Source organism: Mastigoproctus giganteus, chromosome 9, assembly GCF_048544385.1.
Source record: "Mastigoproctus giganteus isolate SK-2022 chromosome 9, ASM4854438v1, whole genome shotgun sequence".
NCBI classification, from domain to species: domain Eukaryota; kingdom Metazoa; phylum Arthropoda; class Arachnida; order Uropygi; family Thelyphonidae; genus Mastigoproctus; species Mastigoproctus giganteus.
In genome coordinates, this window is record NC_143583.1 from 73183831 (window position 1) to 73206439 (window position 22609).

Genomic DNA, 22609 nt, shown 5'->3' on the forward strand with positions numbered 1-22609 from the left:
CTTTATTAAGTTGTTTTTGTTTAGTTTGCATAATGGCTTGTACATATCAGTTTAGAAAAAAGCAATGGACTCTTATCTAGGCATCTTTATTTTATATATATTTATATGTGTTTTTTAAATTAAATTAAATTTAATTTAATTTAAATATTTTTTTCTTTCAGGATGGCACAGTGAATTGTGCAGTGAAACCATGTTTTCCTGTATTTTGCCCCAATCCTGTTCAAGGTCAGTGTTGCCCTGAATGTCCTGGTTCTTGCTTTTATGGGAATATAGAGAGATATAATGGTGTTCTGTTCCCTCATCCAACTGATCCCTGTCAGGAATGTATATGTAAGGTACACAAAATACATGTTTTTTTTTTTTTATGTGAATTAATTTTATTGCTACTACAGGAATTACATTTATTTAAGACCATATTGTTGACTGCTCTGTGGACTTATTTTTACATTCCTATTAAATATGGAGAAAGGGATGCTTGGTATTTTGTCTCTGGTTTTGCATATGAAAGTGACAAGAATTTACCTTTTTCTTTTTTTTTTTTTTTTATACTCCAGCAGAACAGCCACCCAATGGGTAGAGGAATTGACAACTTCATTGTTATGACAGCACAACTACAGCACCCAGCAACGGACCGTGCATTTTTTGTGGTGGCATACAGATTTGAATGCATATCTAGCTTTCTGCCTGTACTGCTATAGTAAAGAAAAACTATTAAGATGAACATGGGAGCATTTATATAATTAGACCAGTGACAAATAGTACCTATTTACTTTGTGCTGAAGCTATACAAAAGTGATGAACCAAGTTGCTTACATGTCAACTGAGAGCTAAAGCTTCAAGTTATCTTCATTTGTTCCTATTCAGCATAAAAACACCTAGGATGCTAAAAACACAGTTTTTGGCAGACTTTGATTATATCATTTTAATAAAAAGAAATGGTGCATAAAAGAAAGGACTGTTCACTATATAGAAATATATAAATGATCTTTATTGATCTTAATATTAATAGTGACAAATGATGCAAGAAAGCAAGCATATACAGCATCAGACATATCAGAAAAAAAAAAAAAAAAAGAAAGAAAAAAAAAAAACACTTCCCATTTCACCTGATCCATCCCCTCCAATAGTTTAATTAGTTCTTTCTTGAATTTATTCAAACTATCCACTTCCACAAGAACAGATGGAAACTGTCAATTTCTTTTCACACATCTATTCTGCAAACATCCATCATCAGTTTGAATTTATGCCCCTCATGTGCATAATCTGAGCAAGAGGAAGAATCCCATCAGCGTTAAGTTTGCTGAAGCCATTCAAAAAGCCTTAAACACCTCAATCAGATCACCTCACAAGTGCCTAGTCTACAGATGCTGCAATTTTCAAAACTGAAACCTTTCTTGGTAAGAGCACCCCTTTGTTCCCCCTTGCCAATCTTGTCGCCTTTCTTTGTATCCATTCCAGCAGCTCTACACCCTTCCTAAATGAAGCCTCCAGAACTGTATGCAGTACTCAAGATGTGGCCTGACCATTGCCTTATACAATGGGATAATTACCTCCTTATCCCTGCTAGCAAAATTCCTGTATATCATTGACAAAATCTCATGAGCTGTTCTTGGCACCCTGTCTGCACTCCTCAGAGAACTTTATATCATACTGCACAATTATCCCAACTCCTTTTCATTTTCCACTGCTATATCAACTGTATGTGGTACACAGTTGATATGTTACTGTTACTTGTCTCACGGCACCAGTGTTTTCCCCATCTCTGCAGTTGATATGTTACTCTGGGATTACTGCCACCCATATGCAGTATCTTGCATTTGATATTGTTAAACTTCAGTTGCCATTTCTCAGTCTTCTTTCAAAGCAGCATACCTTCATTACTGTTGTTAACCACCCTGCCATCCTTTATCATCTGCACACTTAGATATTAAGCCTGATATACCCTCATCAAGATTATTAATAAATACAGAAAACAATTTGCCCAGCAAGAAGCAAGCAACCTTCTTCAATGCCAAGAACAACATTACGCCACTGGCAGAGGTGAAAGAGATTCTTGCACTGCTTCTATTAGAATGAGCAGAAGCCTGAAAAACAAGATGCATGATATTTCAGAGACTGCTGGGAGCCATTGCGGTACAAGTAATCACATGGCTTGTGTTAGGGTAGCTAAGAATAGAAACAGGTGCAGGTATACTTGCCTATACACCAATGCTAGGAGTTTAGTAAATAAATTTTATGAATTTGAGGTATTGCTCAAAACATCAAAGGCAGATATTGTTGGGATATCAGAGATGTGGTGTCACACAGATATAAGGGATGCAGAACTGGAATTTGGGGAGTACAACGTCTACAGAAAGGATAGACAGGATAGGAAGGGGGGAGGGGTTATGCTATTAGTTATGAAACACATAAAAACCAAGGAAGTGAAGCCAGTCGACATCGCTGGACAGTGCAGTGTTGAGTCAGTTTGGTGTGACATAAGCATTGGGAGATCAAAATTGAGAGTAGGAGTGTGCTATAGGCCAAATGACTCTGATGAGTATAATAAGAAACTGTACAGGGAAATAGAGTGGGCCAGTAAATCAGAGAGTCTTATAATGGGAGATTTTAATTTCCCAGATATTGACTGGAATTTGGGGGCTGGTCACTCACACACTAGCAGGGCTTTTGTGGATTTATTGGATGATTGTTTTCTACATCAGCATGTTCGGGAGGCAACTAGAGGGAGTAATACTCTTGATTCTTCATGCATTAAGAATCTGCAGATAAATGAACCACTAGGTGGCAGTGATCGCAGTGTGCTGAAGTGGGATTTACTGAAAGAGGTAACTACCATTAGGGGTAAAGGGAAGGGTTATTGCTTCCGTAAAGGCGACTACGATGGACTGAGACAGTATTTAAATTCTATACAGTGGGACCAACTGATGATGTTACCAACAGCAAATTCAAAATGGGAAGCATTCAAAGAACTTATCTTGGATACTACTAGGCTTTACATACCAACTAAGAAATATTGTTCAAGGTTTAGGCCTAAATGGATGTCAGATGAACTAATGAGACATATGGCAGAGAAGAAAAATGCATAGAATACATACAAATTAACACGTGACACAGAAGCCTATGATAGATACAAGTTGATCTGTAACCAAGTTACAAAGGAGGTTAGGCGAAGGCAGATTACGAGAAATCTTTGGCAAGAGATGCAAAGAAAAACAGCAAAGAGTTCTTTACTTATGTAAACTCTAGAAGGAAGGGGATGAATCAGATTGGTCCACTTGATATTGATGGGTCAACTGTTGATGATCCTGCTCAGGTAGCTAACAAACTAAATGAATATTTTGCATCGAAATTCACACATGAGGAGTTATTCAGCGAGGAGAATGCCAGAGGTGTATTCAACTCTAGCAGTAAGCTACAGAATCTTGAAATAACTGGGAGTAAAGTGGAGGAGAAACTGTTGAAGATAAACACAAGAAAGGCACCCGGGGTGGATGGGATCTATCCAGTTATATTAAAGGAGGCAGCAAAGGAAGTAAGCAAACCCTTAGCCATTATTATGAGAGCTTCCTTGGACTCAGGGGAGGTACCCATAGACTGGAAATATGCAAATGTGACCCCAATTCACAAAGGAGGATCAAAGGCTGACACAAGTGATTATAGACCTGTGAGCTTAACTTCTGTTCCAGGAAAATTAATGGAGGCACTGGTTAAAGAAGCACTGCAGGATCATTTAGACAAGACTTGAGTTATAGCTCGGACACAGCATGGTTTTGTTAAGGGGAAGTCTTGCCTGACCAATTTGATTGGATACTATGATGCAGTCACAAAAGAACTGGATGCAGGTACTGCATAGCGTTGATATTATATACTTGGATCTTAGAAAGGCTTTTGATACTGTTGCACATGGAAGACTGCTACACAAATTGGAGCAGTGTGACATTGGAGGCAAATTGCTGCTATGGATAAAGGGGTGGTTGAGGGGGAGAAGACAGAGAGTGGTAATCAATGGACACTGCTCATTGTGGACTAATGTTATTAGTGGAGTCCCTCAGGGCTCAGTGTTGGGTCCATTATTGTTTTCTGTATTTATAAATGATATTGATGATGGTATATCAAGCTTAATGTCCAAGTTTGCAGCCGATACAAAGGTTGGCAGGGTTGTCAAGGACACTACTGACATTATGCTGCTGCAACAGGATCTGGAAAAGTTGAGCAGATGGGCTGAGAGGTGGCAAATGAAGTTTAACATTGACAAATGTAAAGTACTACACATGGGAAACAGCAACCCCAGAGCAACATATCAACTCTGTGGTACTACACTGACAGTGGTAGAGAATGAAAGGGACTTGGGGGTGGTTGTGCAGGCAGATATGAAGTTCTCTGAGCAGTGCAGACGGGCTGCAAGAGTAGCTCATGGAGTATTGTCAATGATATACAGGAATTTTTCCAGCAGGGATAAGGAGGTGATTATTCCCTTGTATAAGGCAATGGTCAGGCCACACCTAGAGTACTGTATACAGGTCTGGAGGCCTCATTTCAAGAAGGATGTAGAGCTGCTGGAACGAGTACAGAGAAGGGCAACAAGATTAGTGAATGGAACAAAGGGGTGCTCTTACGAAGAAAGGCTTAAGTTTTGCAAATTACAGTGTCTGGAGACTAGGCACCAGACAATGAGATAAGGAGGTGATTATTCCCTTGTATAAGGCAATGGTCAGGCCACACCTAGGGTACTGTATACAGGTCTGGAGGCCTCATTTCAAGAAGGATGTAGAGCTGCTGGAACGAGTACCGAGAAGGGCAACAAGATTAGTGAATGGAACAAAGGGGTGCTCTTACGAAGAAAGGCTTAAGTTTTGCAAATTACAGTGTCTGGAGACTAGGCACCAGCGAGGTGATCTGATAGAGGTGTATAAAGCCTTGAATGGTTTGAGCATGCTCAATGCTGATGGGATTCTTCCTCTAGCTCAGAATAATCACCTGAGAGGGCATAAATTCAAATTGAGGAAAGACAGATGTAGGATAGACGTGCGGAAATTTGCCTTTAGCCAGCGGGTGGTTGGTTGGTGGAACAGACTTCCATCCCTTGTAGTGGAGGTTGATAGCCTAAATAAGTTTAAGGCTCAGCTGATAGGTATTTTGAAAGAACAGAGGGGTGAAGTGAAAGTGGGTGTTTTTTTTCTTTTTTTTTTTTGGCTGATGCTGCATAAGCTTGCTTTCTTGCCTCTACTAATGCTAATGCTAATTAGTCCACGAAGTGCAGTGTTCATTGATTACCATGCTCTATCTTCTTTCACTCAACCATCCGTTTATCCATTGCAGTAACTTTCCCTTCCTCTGTATAGAATGAATGCATTTCACACACTGCTCCAATTTTACATCAGTCTTTTATGTACAACAGTATCGAAAGCTTTTCTTGAATCCAACTATACATGACATCAAGATTATTTTTTGCATTTAGTTCCTTTGTGACCATATTGTAGTATTCAATCAAATTGATCAGACAAGATCTCCCCTTAACAAATGTTTGCTATGTCTGAAATATACTGCAGCCTTGTCTAGATGATCCTGCCTTGCCTCTTTAACCAGTGAATCCATTATTTTCCCTGGAACAGAAATTAAACTAACAGGTCTGTAATTACTTGTGTCACCCTTTGGTCCTCCTTCGTGAATTGGGGATATATTCACCCATCTCTAGTTCACAGGAAACTCTCCTGAATCCAAAGATGCTCTCATAATTATGGGTCATGGTTTGCTTTCCTTCTTTGCTGCCTCCCTTAATATAATTGGATAAATCCCATCCACCCCAGGTGCCTTTCTTATGTTTAACTTCAACAATTTCTTTTCCACTTTCTTCTCAGTTATCACAAAATCATTCAGCTCCCTGTTAGCATTTGATAAACTTCTAGATGCAAAATACTTATTCAGTCTGTCAGCAATACGAGCAGGATCATCAACAGTTAAACCGTTGACTTCAAATGTTTAACTGTTAATATAAATTTAAGATTTCAAAATATAAGAGCAATGAAGCCCTATTCTTCCTACTTTTAATAATATTGTTTAAATATAAAATAACTTCTCATACCTTTTTATAGGAAATTTCTTCACCCGACACAAATCAAATTTATCCAGTACATCAAATACTAAAAGATAGTTAATTCATACAGGTTTCATAAAACTAATCTTGCATTCAATTCCCAATGTCTACTTGCTGCCACCAAGGAAGAGCAAAGCATAGTTAATGCACATCAAACCACCCAAAACTAAACACACCAGCAATAACAGACTAGAAATTGAAGGCAATTGTCAAGCTATGTTAAAATATTCTGGACTAAACTTCTTTATATGTGACTAGGTTATTTCGGTTACGAAGTAAAGAGACACATTTAACAATACCTACTCTCTTATAAATCAAATTGAATTTAAAATTAGCATGCGCGTAAAGGTCCATGAGTCCGAAATTTCGGACTCATGGACCTTTACATGCATGTGTGAATAGCAATATTCACATTGGTTAACAAAAATAATCTTGTTGCAGTATGATAATTTTAAATTCAATTTGATTTATAAGAGAGTGGGTATTGTTAAATGTGTCTCTTTACTTCTTGTGAACATAGTTCATAACTGAAATAACCTAGTCACATATAAAGAAGTTTAGTCTAGAATATTTTAACATTTTTTGACAATTGCCTTTAATTTCAAGTCTGTTATTGCTGGTGGGTTTAGTTTTGGGTGGTTTGATGTGCATCAGCTACACTTTGCTCTTCCTTGGTGGCAGCAAGTAGACATTGGGAATTGAATTCAAGATTAGTTTTATGAAACCTGTATAAATTAACTATCTTTTAGTATGGATAATATTGCGTTATAAACTTAGATCTTTTATACTAGTATTAACCAGATAAATTTGATGTGAGCGTCGGGTAAACAAATTTTCTATAAAAAGGTATGAGAAGTTATCTTATATTTAAACTACTGTTAATAAAAGTAAGGAAGTCTTTCTGCTTTTCTTGGCATTTTCTCACTTGTGACTTGATCGCAGACTAGTTTATATCTACCAAGGCTTCTATATTACCTGGTAATTTATATGCATTCCATGTATGTTTGTGGACCTTTCTGGAACAGGACATGATCTAGCCAAGGAGGATGTCTTTGTGTGTGCTAGGTGCAGAGAGAGTCAAGAAATTAGGCACCAACTCAGGGAGTAATACTCTTGATCTGATTATCAGCAGTGATTATTCATGCATTAAGAACCTGCAGATAAAGGAACCACTAGGTGGCAGTGATCACAGTGTACTGATGTGGGATTTACTCAAAGATGTATCTACCATCAGGAGTAAAGGGAAGGGTTTTTGCTTTTGTAAAAGTGACTACAATTGTCTCAGACAGTTTTTAAATTCTGTACAGTGGGATGAATATTACCAACATTCATCCCACTGATGATCTTACCAACAGCAAATTCTAAATTGGGAAGCATTCAAGGAATTAATCTTGGAAGCTACTAGGCTTTTCATACCAACTAAGAAATACTGTCAAGATGAGCCAAATGCATGATGTAGCTTTCTAAAAGACTCGTCATTGCTTTGTGAGAAGCTGGGGCTGCAATAAAAAGATTGGTGAAATAATAGGATTATCCAAGAATATAATATCTGGAATTTATAACTGGTGATCAAAATACCACTTCTTATAAATTAGAGATTACCAGAAGACTGTATAAGTTATCCATTTCCAGAAGGAATAACTTAGTTTGCAGAAAGAGGATACTACACAAGAGCAACTGCAGAGTCTTACAATCTACTATTGAACAGTTATTGGATATTTTCAACTGGATCCAAAATTTTCCTATATTCTTTCAGCTTGAACTGTACATAGGAACTGTAAAACATTGGGTTTGGTAACTGACCTTATCCATAAACCACTTTTTCACTTGTTTCAGCTAAAAATTGGAAACAGATTCCAGTGCGGTTTGAATCATTGTGCTTTCACTGTAGAGAATTAGAAATTGGTATTACAGTGTGATGAATCCTGATTGATAGCAGGACTAGAATGTGGTAGAGGCAACCGATCCATCTGTGACATATGTAACAATATTTCTGTGGGGAATGTGCTTATGACATTGATTTTATCCACTGATATGTCTGAAAGACAAAAGGATAGTATACAGAGTGTTTCAAAAGTGATGGTCAATAATTTAAAGGTTAACTGTACAGACTACAATATGCAAAAAAAGCCTAGTAAACATGGATCCCTAAGTGAATGGTTTTCAAGATATTGATCTCATTTCTAGTTGAGATCCACCACTGACAAGGTTAACTGTACAGAGTTGGGATCTACCACTGACTTGTTTGTTTAGGTTAGGTTATGCTCATTCTCTCCCTTTCCCCTTTTTCAATGCTCTGAGACGTAGCAGGCATACTACTAGTACTTGTCAAAGGATAGTCAACATGGAAAGAGGTTACAGTAACGAAGAGTATGCAGACATGCACTTCATGTATGGTAAAGCCAACGGCAGTGCACTCAAGGCTGCACGTTTGTACCCAAGAAGCATTTCCCCACCGAAGGCAGCCCAACAAGTGCACATTCATCATTAAGGGACATCAACGCCTTAGAGAACATGGGTGCTTTGCCCATGGAGTATGAGCAGGTAGGCCCAGAAGCATAACACTTGATGTTGAGGAAAGGATGTTAGAAAGAATAGAACAAAATCCAGGAATTTCGACAAGGAGGGTTGCTCTGCAGGAGCATGTACTGAGTCATAGCAATGTGTGGCGAATTTTACATCACCAATTACTGTACCCCTACCATATCCAGCGTGTGTACAAGGTCTCAGCAATACAGACAACCCTTCCAGAGTGCTCCCGTAGTCAGTGGTGGATCTTAACAGAAAATGTGCATTTTCTTGAAAACGGTTCAGTTACAGCCCGATGTTCACTGGGACTTTTTTGCTTATTTTACTTTGTACTTTTCACCTTTAAATTATTGACCATAATTTTTGAAACACCCTGTATATCTAAGCATTTATCAGGTCACATACCTCCCCACCTCTGCCATGTTTCTTCTTTTTTTTTAATCTTGAAGGAAATAGCTGCTTTCTGGATGATAATGTAACTATCCGTTATGCTATCTATTCATAAGTTTATTTTGGGTATTATGCCTTGAATATGAGACCTAAAGATTTTACTTGCTAATAATTAAGGAACACCTGCTAATAATTAAGGAACACCTGCTAATAATTAAGGAACACCTGCTAATAATTAAGTAACACCTCATTAAGAGGATTATAGAAAGATGTCTATTTCCAATGATGAAATACTTTTACTACTCCCCAGATAGCTACTTCTGTGCTTACTGGAACCTCTTCAGAGGAATGTATGAAAAATGAAATTCACAACTAATTAACTTTATTTTATACCATATTGGGCCATACTATTTGATTTTGGTTGAACTTGGTTTCAGTGCAAATGGAGGGATAATAAATCTAAAACAAGGTAAAGTAAAAGTATTATTTCCACTAATGTCGCACCTACTTTCAGTAACATTTCTCACTTAATCTTTTTTTTTTTTTTTCTTCTATTCATTGGGTTTAAATCTTGCAGGTTTCGTTTTCTCCAAGGCCCCTACTAGTGAGGATGGGAGATGATTTTTATTCCTTTTGTTTAACTATTTTGGCCGAGTTGTTTGTGAGCTGGATGTAGAAAATAATTTTGTCATTGTTTACTTGGATTTCAGCAAAGCGTTTGACTCTTAGACCTACATGAAAGGTTACTGTATAAGTAAGACCATGTTGAAATCACAGAGAAAATCCTTATTTGGATTGCAGGATAGGAGGCAGAGGAGTGTGTATACTAGTTATTTTTCAGATTGGGCTAATGTAAGAAGTAGAATTCTCCAAGGATTGATGCTGGGATGATGACTGTTGTTTTTAATTTTCTTAAATTTTTCAATGAAAGAATAGAGGGTTTTGAGTCAAGAACAGTAGAGTAGTTAATGATCAGCACCAAGCAGAGCTGCTTTAGGATGACTTAGACTTCAGAGATGGTCAGAAAAGTGGCAACTATGTTTTAATGTGCAGAAAAATTCAAGGTCTTGATTTTAGTGGAGTCCCACAGGGTTCGGTGTTAGGTCCACTGTTGTTTTGTAAATTTATCAATGATATTGATGAAGGTAAATCAGGCTTAATGTTGAAGTTTGCAGATGATACAAAGGTTGGCAGGGTTGTTAATGACAGTAATGGCAGTGTGCTACTGCAACAGGATCTGGATAATTTGGGCAGATGGGCTAAGAAGTGGCAACTGAAGTTTAACCTTGACAAATGCAAAGCACTGCATATGGGTAGAAGTAACCCCAGAGAAACGTACCAACTGTGTGGTACTACACTTATGGTGGTAGAAAATGAAAAAGACCTGCTAGTAATTTTGCAGTCAGATATGAAGTTTTCTGAGCAATGCAGACAGGCTGCCAGGGCAGGTCATGGGGTTTTGTCAATGATATATAGGAATTTTGCTAGCAGGGAAAAGGAGGTGATTATCCCTCTGTATAAGGCAATGGTCAGGCCACGCCTTGAGTACTGCGTACAGGTCTGGAGGCCTCATTTTAGGAAGGATGTAGATTTACTTGAGCGTGTACAGAGAAGGGCAACAAGATTGGTGAGGGGAATGAAGGGATCCTCTTACCAAGAGAGGCTTAAGTTCTGCAAATTGCAGTGGCTGGAGACTAGGCACCTGCGCGGTGATCTGATTGAGGTATATAAGGCCTTGAATGGGTTGAGCACGCTGAATTCTGATGGGATCCTTCCACTTGTTCAGATTACGAACCTAAGGGGGCATAAATTCAAATTAAGAAAAGACAGATGTAGAATAGATGTGCAGAAATTTGCCTTTAGCCAGCGGGTGGTTAATTGCTGGAACAAACTTCCATCTTCCAGAATGCGCTGGTCCCAAAGGAACTAGTAGTTGTTGGTGACTCTATTGTCAGGGAAACGGGAAACATGCTTTGTAAAAAGGATAGGTGGAATAGGACCAGGGTATGTCTGCCAGGGGCAAAAGTTGATGACGTTGTAGAGCGGATATCATCTTTTAAGGGCACAAAAGGTGATATAGTTGTACACGTTGGCACTAATGACATTAAGAGTAGGAGACCGGCGGAATTACTTGACAAGTACAGGTCACTGATGAAAAAAAGCCGTGAATTAGGGTTGAAATTGAAAGTGTCTGCAATTCTGCCCAGACACGATAGGAGGGAGTATATGATGAGAGCCCTGTCAATCAATTCGGCCCTGGAAAGATTGTGCAGGGCTCAAGGGGTAGAATTTTTTTCAGCCTGGTCTGTACTTGTTAACAGGAGAGACTGCTTCTACAGGGATGGGATACACTTAAATAGAAAGGGTGCAAGAATGTTTGCTGATGCTATCGAGGCAATGTTAGGTGGGTCGGAAAACTGCTAGATTGGGGGGATACAAGGACTAATAGATTAACAGTAGCCACTGGCAGAGGTGAAAGTGATTCTTGCACTGCTTCTATTGGAATGAGCCGCAGCCTGGAAAATAAGATGCAGGATATTTCAGAGACTGCTGGGAATCATTGGGGTACAAGTAAACACATGGGTTGTGTTAGGGTAGCTAAGAAAAAGAACAGGTGCATGTATACTTGTGTGTACACCAATGCTAGGAGTTTAGTAAATAAATTTGATGAATTTGAGGTATTGCTCAAAACATCAAAGGCAGATATTGTGGGGATTTCAGAGACGTGGTGTCACACAGATATAAGAAATGCAGAACTGGAATTTGGGGAGTACAATGTGTACAGAAAGGATAGACAGGATAGGAAGGGAGGAGGGGTTATGCTATTAATTAAGAAACACATAAAATCCAAGGAAGTGAAGCCAGTCGACATCGCTGGACAGTGCAGTGTCGAGTCAGTTTGGTGTGACATAAGCATTGGGAGATCAAAATTGAGAGTAGGAGTGTGCTATAGGCCTAATGACTCTGATGAGTATAATAAGAAACTGTTCGGAGAAATAGAGTGGGCCAGTAAATCAGAGAGTCTTATAATGGGGGATTTTAATTTCCCAGATATTGACTGGAATTTGGGGGCTGGTCACTCACACAGTAGCAAGGCTTTTGTGGATTTATTGGATGATTGTTTTCTACATCAGCATGTTCGGGAGGCAACTAGAGGGAGTAATACTCTTGATTTGATTATCAGTAGTGATTCTTCATGCATTCAGAATCTGCAGATAAATGAACCACTTGGTGGCAGTGATCACAGTGTGCTGAAGTGGGAGTTACTCAAAGAGGTAACTACCATTAGGGGTAAAGGGAAGGGGTATTGCTTTCGTAAAGGCGACTACAATGGACTGAGACAGTATTTAAATTCTATACAGTGGGATCAACTGATGATATTGCCAAGAGCAAATTCAAAATGGGAAGCATTCAAAGAACTTATCGTGGAAGCTACTAGGCTTTACATACCAACTAAGAAATATTGTTCAAGGTTTAGGCCTAAATGGTTGTCAGATGAACTAATGAGGCATATGGCAGAGAAGAAAAATGCATGGGATACATACAAATTAACACGTGACACGGATGCCTATGATAGATACAAGTTGATCTGTAACCAAGTTACAAAGGAGGTTAGGCAGGCGAAGGCAGATTACGAGAGATCCTTGGCAAGGGATGCGAAGAAAAACAGCAAAGAGTTCTTTACTTATGTAAACTCTAGAAGGAAGGGGATGAATCAGATTGGTCCACTTGAGATCGATGGGTCAACTGTTGATGACCCTGCTCGGGTAGCTAACAAACTAAATGAATATTTTGCATCGACATTCACACATGAGGAGTTATTCAGCGAGGGGAATGCCAGAGGTGTATTCAACTCTAGCAGTAAGCTAGAGAATCTTGTAATAACTGAGAGCAAAGTGGAGGAGAAATTGTTGAAGATAAACACAAGAAAGGCACCTGGGGTGGATGGGATCTATCCAGTTATATTAAAGGAGGCAGCAAAGGAGGTAAGCAAACCCTTAGCCATAATTATGAGAGCTTCCTTGGACTCAGGGGAGGTACCCATTGACTGGAGATGTGCAAATGTGACCCCAATTCACAAAGGGGGATCAAAGGCTGACACAAGTAATTATAGACCTGTGAGTTTAACTTCTGTTCCCGGAAAATTAATGGAGGCACTGGTGAAAGAAGCACTGCAGGATCATCTAGACAAGACTTCAGTTATAGCTAGGACACAGCATGGTTTTGTTAAGGGGAAGTCTTGCCTGACCAATTTGATTGGATACTATGATGCAGTCACAAAAGAACTGGATGCAGGGAATAACTTTGATATTATATACTTGGATCTTAGAAAGGCTTTTGATACTGTTGCACATGGAAGACTGCTGCACAAATTGGAGCAGTGTGGCATTGGAGGCAAGTTGCTGCTATGGATAAAGGGGTGGTTGAGGGGGAGAAGACAGAGAGTGGTAATCAATGGACACTGCTCATCGTGGACTAATGTTATTAGTGGAGTCCCTCAGGGTTCAGTATTGGGGCCTTTATTGTTTTCTGTATTTATAAATGATATTGATGATGGTATATCAGGCTTAATGTCCAAGTTTGCAGACGATACAAAGGTTGGCAGGGTTGTCAAGGACACTACTGACACTATGCTGCTGCAACAGGATTTGGAAAGGTTGAGCAGATGGGCTTCGAGGTGGCAAATGAAGTTTAACATTGACAAATGTAAAGTACTACATATGGGAAACAGCAACCCCAGAGCAACGTATCAACTCTGTGGTACTACACTGACAGTGGTAGAGAATGAAAGGGACCTGGGGGTGGTGGTGCAGGCAGATATGAAGTTCTCTGAGCAGTGCAGACGAGCTGCAAGAGTAGCTCATGGTGTATTGTCAATGATATATAGAAATTTTTCTAGCAGGGATAAGGAGGTGATTATTCCCTTGTATAAGGCAATGGTCAGGCCACACCTAGAGTACTGTATACAGGCCTGGAGGCCTCATTTCAGGAAGGATGTAGAGCTGCTGGAACGAGTACAGAGAAGGGCAACTAGATTGGTGAATGGGACAAAGGGGTTCTCTTACGAAGAAAGGCTTAAGTTTTGCAAATTACAGTGTCTGGAAACTAGGCACCAGCGGGGTGATCTGATAGAGGTGTACAAAGCCTTGAATGGTTTGAGCATGCTCAATGCTGATGGGATTCTTCCTCTAGCTCAGAAAAATCACCTGAGAGGGCATAAATTCAAATTGAGGAAAGACAGATGTAGGATAGATGTGCGGAAATTTGCCTTTAGCCAGCGGGTGGTTGGTGGGTGGAACAGACTTCCATCCCTTGTCGTGGAAGTTGATAGCCTAAATAAGTTTAAGGCTCAGCTGGACAGGTATTTCGAACGAACAGAGGGGTGAAGTGGAAGTGGTTATTTTTATTTATTTATGTTACTTTTTTTTTTTTTTTTGGCTGATGCTGCATAAGCTTGCTTTCTTGCATCAAATGCCTCTACTAATGCTAATGCTAATGCTAATGCTAATCTGTCGTTGTGGAAGTTAAGGAGGAATTTAAGGAGGAACTGGACAGGCATTTGGAGGGAATGGTGTGATTTTTTTTTTTTTTTGGCTGATGCTGCATAAGCTCATATATTTGCTTTCTTGCATCACATGCCACTACTACTACTACTACTACTACTACTATTTGCTCGTTAACAGGAGAGACTGCTTCTACAGGGATGGGATACACTTAAATAGAAAGGGTGCAAGAATATTTGCTGATGCTATCGAGGCAGAGTTAGGTGGGTCAGAAAACTGCTAGCTTGAAGGGATACATGGATTAATACATTAACAGTAGCTGCTGGCAGAGGTAAAAGTGATTCTTGCACTACTTCTATTGAAATGCAATTGAACAGCAGCCTGGAAAGCAAGGCAATGGGAATTTCCAGGATTGCTGGGAATCACAGTGGAACAAGTAAATACATCGGCTGTGTTAGGGTAACTAAGAGTAGAAACAGGTTGTTGTTTTTGGTTTTTAGGAGCATTAGCAACTAAGACCATATTGCTCTTGGGTGGTCATTCCCTGACCATTCCACATCTTCCGTATTTGGTGGTCATGGACTCGAACCCTGGTCTAATCAAGAAGCGTGGGCTATGCACTGCTGCTCCTGCCCACCTGGCTACGGAGGTGCCAGTAGAAACAGGTGCATGTATACTTGCATGTACACCAATGCTAGGAGTATAGTTAATAAATTCGATGAGCTTGAAGTGCTAGTCAAGACATCAAAGGCAGATATTGTTGGGATATCAGAGACATGGTGTCACACAGACATAAGCAGTGCAGAACTCGAATTTGGGGAGTACAATGTGTACAGAAAGGATAGACAGGACAGAAAGGGAGGAGGGGTTATGTTGTTAGTTAAGAAACACATAAAATCTAAGGAAGTGCATCCAATTGACCAATTGATGTGGGTGGACAATGCAATGTTGAGTCTGTTTGGTGTGACATAAGCACTGGGAAAGGAAAAATGAGAGTAGGTGTGTGTTATCCTAATGAATCTGATGAGTATAATGAGCAATTGTGCAGAGAAATAGAGTGGGCCAGTAAATTAGAGAGTCTTATAATGGGGGATTTTAATTTCCCGGATATTGACTGGAATTTGTGGGTTGGTCACTCACACACTGGCAAGGCTTTTGTGGGTTTATTGGATGATTGTTTTCTACAATAGCATATTCAGGAGGCAACTAGAGGGAGTAATACTATTGATCTGATTATCAGTAGTGATTCTTCATGCATCAAGAATCTGCAGATAAAGGGACCACTAGGTAGCAGTGATCACAGTGTGCTGAAGTGGGATTTACTCAAAGAGGTAACTACCATCAAGAGTAAAGGGAAGGGTTTTTGCTTTTGTAAAAGTGACTACGGTGATCTGAGACAGTATTTAAATTCTATACGGTGGAACCAACTGATTATGTTACCGATAGCAAATTCAAAATGGGAAGCATTCAAAGTATTAATCTTGGAAGCTACTAGGCTTTTCATACCAATAAAGAAATATTGTTCAAGATTTAGGCCTAAATGTATGTCAGATGAACTAATTAGACATGTGACAGAGAAGAAAAATGATAGGACTTTATGTTTATAGTATACTGTATTTATGCATTGGAATTGATGCAAATATTGATTTTTTCTAAAATAACAAGTTTAAAAATATTTTTTAACTTAAAAATTTTCATTTAAAAAAAATTAATTACATTAATAAGTATTTCAGTTCATTGGGAAAAAGTCAATCATTGGTATACTGGCAAGCAGAATTTTAAAAAAATCAAAAATTTTTTTCAGAAATAAAAAAGAAATAGATGAGCATATAGACCCTTCACCACTATGTGTTATGATTGGGACACCACTACCACCACTGGGTTAATATGATTAATAGAATTAATTATAGTAATAACAATTAATATTATTGTGTATTTATAACCATGAGGATATATGTAATTAAGACCACAGGGATCATAATACCTCAAATCATCTCATTTCCTGCTGTCAACCAAACTCATGCTATATGATCAGACAGTTTGTTGATAATAAAACTTCTACATAATATGGCTCTTGTCATCTTCCAATCATGACTGACAAAAAACAAATCACAATGAAGTTAATTAAAATTATGATTTTTAGTATCTCATTCTTAAAAAAATTAATAAATAATCTAAATGATTTCTGAATTTATATGATATATAATATATAGACTGATATAGTATGTGGCAACTACTAATATATAGTAGTTGCCATTTGACCAGGAAAGGCATATATCACTAAGTTTGATTCCCATCAGGAAATGGGAGACTAAGACAGATTCCCATGGCCATATATCTACAATTGTATTGATATGATACAAATAATATATAGTAACTGACAACAGCACTCAAAAAAGAAGAAGCACAATGAACACAGTAGCCTTTAGTGTAGGTCTTTATTAAATTTCATTCTATAAGTTACTATAAGATAGCACTATATTTAATGGAAAAAAAAAAAAACTGTGTAGAGTTCATTAATAACTAAAATATAGCTATATATGGTTGTTATATAATATGCAACTTCCATATACAGTTTATTTATAATTGAAATCCTATAATATAAATTGGGAATTGGAAATAGCAGGCTGCATTTGATTTCTCTTTGCATTGTGGGACACATGACAAGCAGAGTTAAAAAAAAAAAAAATAGACACGATTGCGACATTTGGTATTGATCTCATGATATCAGTTTTATGGTTACTTTATTTGGGCGTCAAAAGCATTAAGTAGCTATAAAATTCTCTCTTCCATCATCATTAACATTGTAAACAAACCCTTCATTCTAATCAGTCATCAGTTTGTTAAGGATTACAAATATGTTAAGGATTACAAATACAAATATGCCAGATACTATGAACTTTCCCTTTTGTTATGTGTTATTCAATGTTTTTGCATGTTTGGTTTATCAGAATTTAATACATGCAGTGTTTTAACCAGTTGGGTTATTGAATAAACATGCTATGGACTGCACAAAGAGAACCTGAAGGCCACAAACAAGCTGACAGTTTTTGACCTCCTAGTATTAATAGTTCAGAACATAAATATATATTTAATTAATACTGAGCATTTTTCAAATATTCAGTGGCTATTTTAACCTTCCTAAATTAACAATAATCATTGATTAAAATATTTAATAATGATTAGCATTGATTAATTCAGAATTTACATTCTATATTTGTAACCTATTATTTCACTTTGTTTTGGTTAAAGCAATTTTTTTTTTTACATTTGTTTAGCTTTTGATTATATTCCATTTTCCATATTACAATTTTTAATCCAATTATTACTTACTAGGCGCCTCCGTAGCCAGGTGGGAAGGAGCAACAGTGCGTAGCACACGCTTCTTGATTAGACCGGGGTTCGAGCCTGTCACCACCAAATACGGAGGATGCGGAAAGGTCAGAGAATGACCACCGCATATCCCGGAGCAATATGGCCTTAGTTGCTAATGCTCCTAAAAACCAAATAACAAACAAACCAATTATTACTGTAATATTCCTATAGAATATTGAATGAATAAATTTTGCATGTGACTGTTGTGTAATAGTAATTAATTAATTAATCCAATTTGTTTATATATTAAAAACAGAATAGCAGTGTAGAATGTTCCAAGCATTCTTGTCCAGTTCCAGACTGCTTACATCCTGCTCCTGGAGAGTGTTGCCCAGTATGCAAAGAATGTCAGTTTGAGAAAGAAGTATGGCCACAAGGTGCAACATTCTTTAGTGCTAATGACCCATGTCTCTCTTGTAAATGCCAAGTATGTAATCAGAAGAGAATTATAAATTGTTTTAAGTATTTATATGGATAACATTTATCTGGATATTTCAGATTTTAATAATCTGTGAAATCTTTAAATAGTTTAGGCCCAATTAAGCTGCAAGAAAAAATTATAAATAATATGCTACATTAGACACACTAAAGCTGTTTGTCTTTTTTTTTGTGCACCATTTACAACCAACAGTTTTCACTTGTAATAATTGTTCAGATAGCAATATTAGAGTAGCTTACACAGGTATATTTTTAAAGTTGATAAACCTGTACAGTTGCATATATCTTCAGTTATGCTTGTGGGAACAACAAATTCAAATTATTGGTTTAATAGTTCCAGAATTGGCCACCCATATCTGATTTGTATATTTATATATTATTTGTCTGTGTGTCTCTGCGTGTATTGTTTGTCTGTGTATTCCTAGCCGATGTGTTCATTGGCTAGTTTGCAGGTTGTGTGGGTGGGAAAACCCCAAATAATTCAGGATGAAGAGGGAATCCTATTCCCTTCACCTGAGATGGCTAACTGCAGCCTCAGTTGAAGAGGAATTGAAGCTAGATGAAGTTGAAGGTGAATTGAACTCAAATGAAGTTGAAGAGGAATTGAAGCTAGATGAAGTTGAAGAGGAACTGAAGTGCCAATTGAACCCAGACCTCTCCAAACATGAAGAGGTCAGCATGATTGTCATGCTGACTAAGCTACCAGGGAGAACTGTAGAAACAACATATAATTTGATTGACATAAATTGGAAGCTTATAAACATGTAAGGTATCTAAACCTTTCAGGTTTGGGGTTACCTTTAAAATTGTAGTAATTTATTGATATGTATGGATTAAATGGTGAGAAAACAGAAGGTACTTGACATTCTATTTGAATTTCTGTAGCTTGTAATTTTCAGGAAATAATGTGAAAGATGGTTGTTCCAAAGAGAAGTAAAAAGGATAAATGAAGAAGAAGAAGAAAAAGTTAGTTCTGAGTTTGAAACTGAATAGTGAATGAATCTTGATTAGTTTAAGGCATGTGATCAGGCTGGTTTGAAATTATGGACGCCAATTCAGAATAGTACTCATTGATATATGTGTAGTAAAGTATGCAGCAGAAAGCAAACATCTGTGTGATTTATAGCAGAGAGAGAGAGCGATTGTAAGATACTGTTCATTAATTAACCTGATTGTCATCACCTTTTGAATAATCTAGGAGCTTAAGAGAGTTTTTAGGGGCACCACCAGAGATGTGAGAAAAATATTCCATAGTAGATCAGATTTGAGCTTTTCACAGAGCCAGTAGCTGTTTAGAAGAAAAGTAACATCAAGAGTGTAAAAGAAAATCCAATTTGAGTACAGAGAAAGATATTTATGATGTCTTATGCTAAGAGCAATTAGAAACCAGGATGGTCTCTAATAAAGATATGTGGCCTTGTCTAAAATTAATGCTGTCAAGATGAACAAAGGGATAGGAGACTTTTTTTGTGATAAATAAGATGAGGACTGTATTGTAGAAGACTGAAGTTAACTAATTTTTCTTTTCCCCATTAAAAGTTTACCTGAAGAGCAGCATTTATAGAATTAATGGTGGATATTCAAGAAAATGAAATTGTGTGGAGCAGAGTCTCTCAAACTGGAATGTAGAAATGAGTATGCTATCATCAGCCAAACTGTGGATAGGATTTCTAGTCATTGGATGAAGACCCAGGGGCTCACATCTGGTGAGTATGGGCTTGGCACACCCAGGGTCCTGAACTGGATATCATCATTCTTCTCTTCCTTTGTGATTCCCTTATATTTCTCTCTCTCTCTCTCTCTCTCTCTCTCTCAGGGTTACTCGGGAACTTTTTTTTCATCTCTGAGGGGTTACCCAATTATTTTTTTGGCTGGTGTAGCAAAAGCCTCAGAATTCCTTGCACCATATGACTAATTATAATAATAATAGTTAAGAAGTTAGAAGACAAAGGACCATCTATCATAATTAGCAATGAGTGGTTGGATAGAATTCTCTTGGCTTCTCAATTGCAAAAAAAAAAAAATAGAAGATAAAATATAAGATGGAAGATTCTTTAGAAGACCTTTATGCCAAAGTCTTCTGAAGAATCAAAATAGAAGCCAAGATACCAACAGTGGTTTGAAACTGAGAATCAATACTGGCAATCATAGATCAAATGGAATGTTTCAAGGTGTTTTAAGAACTCAATCTGATGACTTTTTCCTTTACTTTTGGAAAGAATTGAGTTAAGTGAGATTGCAATAAGTGGAAAGGAAGGATTTGTCATCTTTTTTAGGAATTGGCTGTATATGAGAAAATTTCCAAGCAGAAGAAAGAACACAAACAGAACAAGAAAGCTTAAAAAGGTTACACATTATAGAATTTCAATCTGGATCGCAGGTTTGGAGAACAGGTAGAGAAATGCCATTGGGATCTGGAGACTTATCAAGATTTTCAGAATCCCGAACAACAGATGCTGAACAATCATTTGATACAAAGAGATAGAGGTGAAGTATAATACTAATATGTTAGCTTTATGCATGCATTAGCATTAGTATGATGCAAGAAAGCAAGCTTATACTTATACAGCACCAGCCAAAAAAAAAAAAAAAAATCCCATTTCACATATCCATTCGCTCCAAAAGTTTGTATAGTTCTTCCTTGAATTTGCTTAAGTTATCAACACAGATGGAATAACAGATGATGGAAGTTTATTCCAGCAATCAGCTACCCACTGGCTAAAGGTAAATTTCCCCACATCTATTCTATAACTGTCCCTCCTCAATTTGAATTTATGCCCTCTCAGGATCGTAATCTGAGAAAGAGGAAGAATCCCATCAGCATTAAGCTTGCTCAACCCATTCAAGCCTTATACACATCAATCAGATCACCTTGCAGGTGCCTAGTCTCCAGACACTGCAATTTCCAGAACTTAAGCCTTTCTTGGTAAGAGAACCCCTTTGTTCCCCTCACCAATCTTGTTTCTCTTCTCTGTATTTGTTCTAGCAACTCTACATACTTCCTAAAATGAGGCCTCCAACCTGCAAAGAGTACTCAAGGTGTGGCCTGACCATTGCTTTATACAAAGGGATAATCACCTCCTTTTCCCTACTAGTAACATTCCTGTATAGCATTGAGAATACCCCATGAACTGCTCTGGCAGCCTGTCTGCAATGCTCAGAAAACTTCAATTCTGACTGTACAGTTTCCCCCTGATCTTTTGCATTTGTCAATGTCAAACTTCAGTTGCCACTTCTCAGCCCATTTGCCCAATTTTTCTGGATCCTGTTGGAGTAGCATATTGTCATTACTGTCATTAACAACCCTACCAACCTTTTTATCATCTGCAAACTTCGACGTTAAGCCTGATATACATTCATCAATATTATTCATAAATATACAAAACAACAATAAGCCCAACACTGAACCTTGGGGGAATCCAGTAATAACATTAGACCACAAAGAGCAGTGTTCATTGATTACCACTCTCTGTCTTCTCCCACTCAACCACCCTTTTATCCATTGTAGAAACTTGCCGGTCAAAATGCCACTCCAATTTATAGAATAGTGTTCCATGTGCAACAGCATCAGGTGCATCCATAGCCAGGTGGGAAGGAGCAGCAGTGCATAGCATACGCTTCTTGATTAGACCGGGGTTCGAGCCTGTCACCACCAAATATGGAGGATGCGGAAAGGTCAGGGAATGACCACCGCATATCCCGGAGCAATATGGCCTTAGTTGCTAATGCTCTTAAAAACCAAATAACAAACAAACAAACAAACAGAAACAGCATCAAAATCTTTTCCTGAAATCCAAGTATATGATATCAAAATTATTTTTTGCATCCAATTACTTTATGACCATATGATAATATCCAATCAAATTGTTCAGACACGACTTCCCCTTAACAAACCCATGCTGTGTCTGAATTATTACTGCAATCATGTCTAGATGATCCTGCAATGCTTCTTTAACCAGTGACTACATTATTTTCCCCGAATTACATAACTGTTAGTTTAACAGAAGTTAAACTAACAGTTAAGTAATTATTCTTGTCACCTTTTGATCCCCGTTGTGAATTGGGGATACATTTGCACATCTCCAGTCTGTGAGGACCTCCTCTGAGTCCTAGGATGCTCTCATAATTATGACTAAGGGTTTGCTTACTTCCTTTGCTGCCTCCTTTAATATAACTGGATAGATCCCATCCACCCCGGGTGCCTTTCTTGTATTTATCTTCAACAGTTTCTCCTCCACTTTACTCCCAGTTATTTCAAGATTCTGTAGCTTACTGCTAG

The 22609-nt window shown here is 38.0% G+C and overlaps 1 protein-coding gene across 4 annotated transcripts in view; it reads left to right on the plus strand.

Annotated features, from left to right (window-relative positions):
* The window catches only part of LOC150080448 (kielin/chordin-like protein), a 1054752-nt gene that overhangs the window by 787092 nt on the left and 245051 nt on the right, over nt 1-22609 (plus strand). For all 4 annotated transcript variants that reach the window (XR_016547392.1, XM_090381408.1, XM_090381409.1 and 1 more), the window contains 2 exons: nt 162-335; nt 18149-18319. Coding sequence is in view for 3 of the 4 variants with exons in the window: in XM_090381408.1 (XP_090237534.1) it covers nt 162-335; nt 18149-18319 (345 nt within the window). In the remaining variant the exon portion in view is untranslated. The remainder of the gene's footprint in view (nt 1-161; nt 336-18148; nt 18320-22609) is intronic.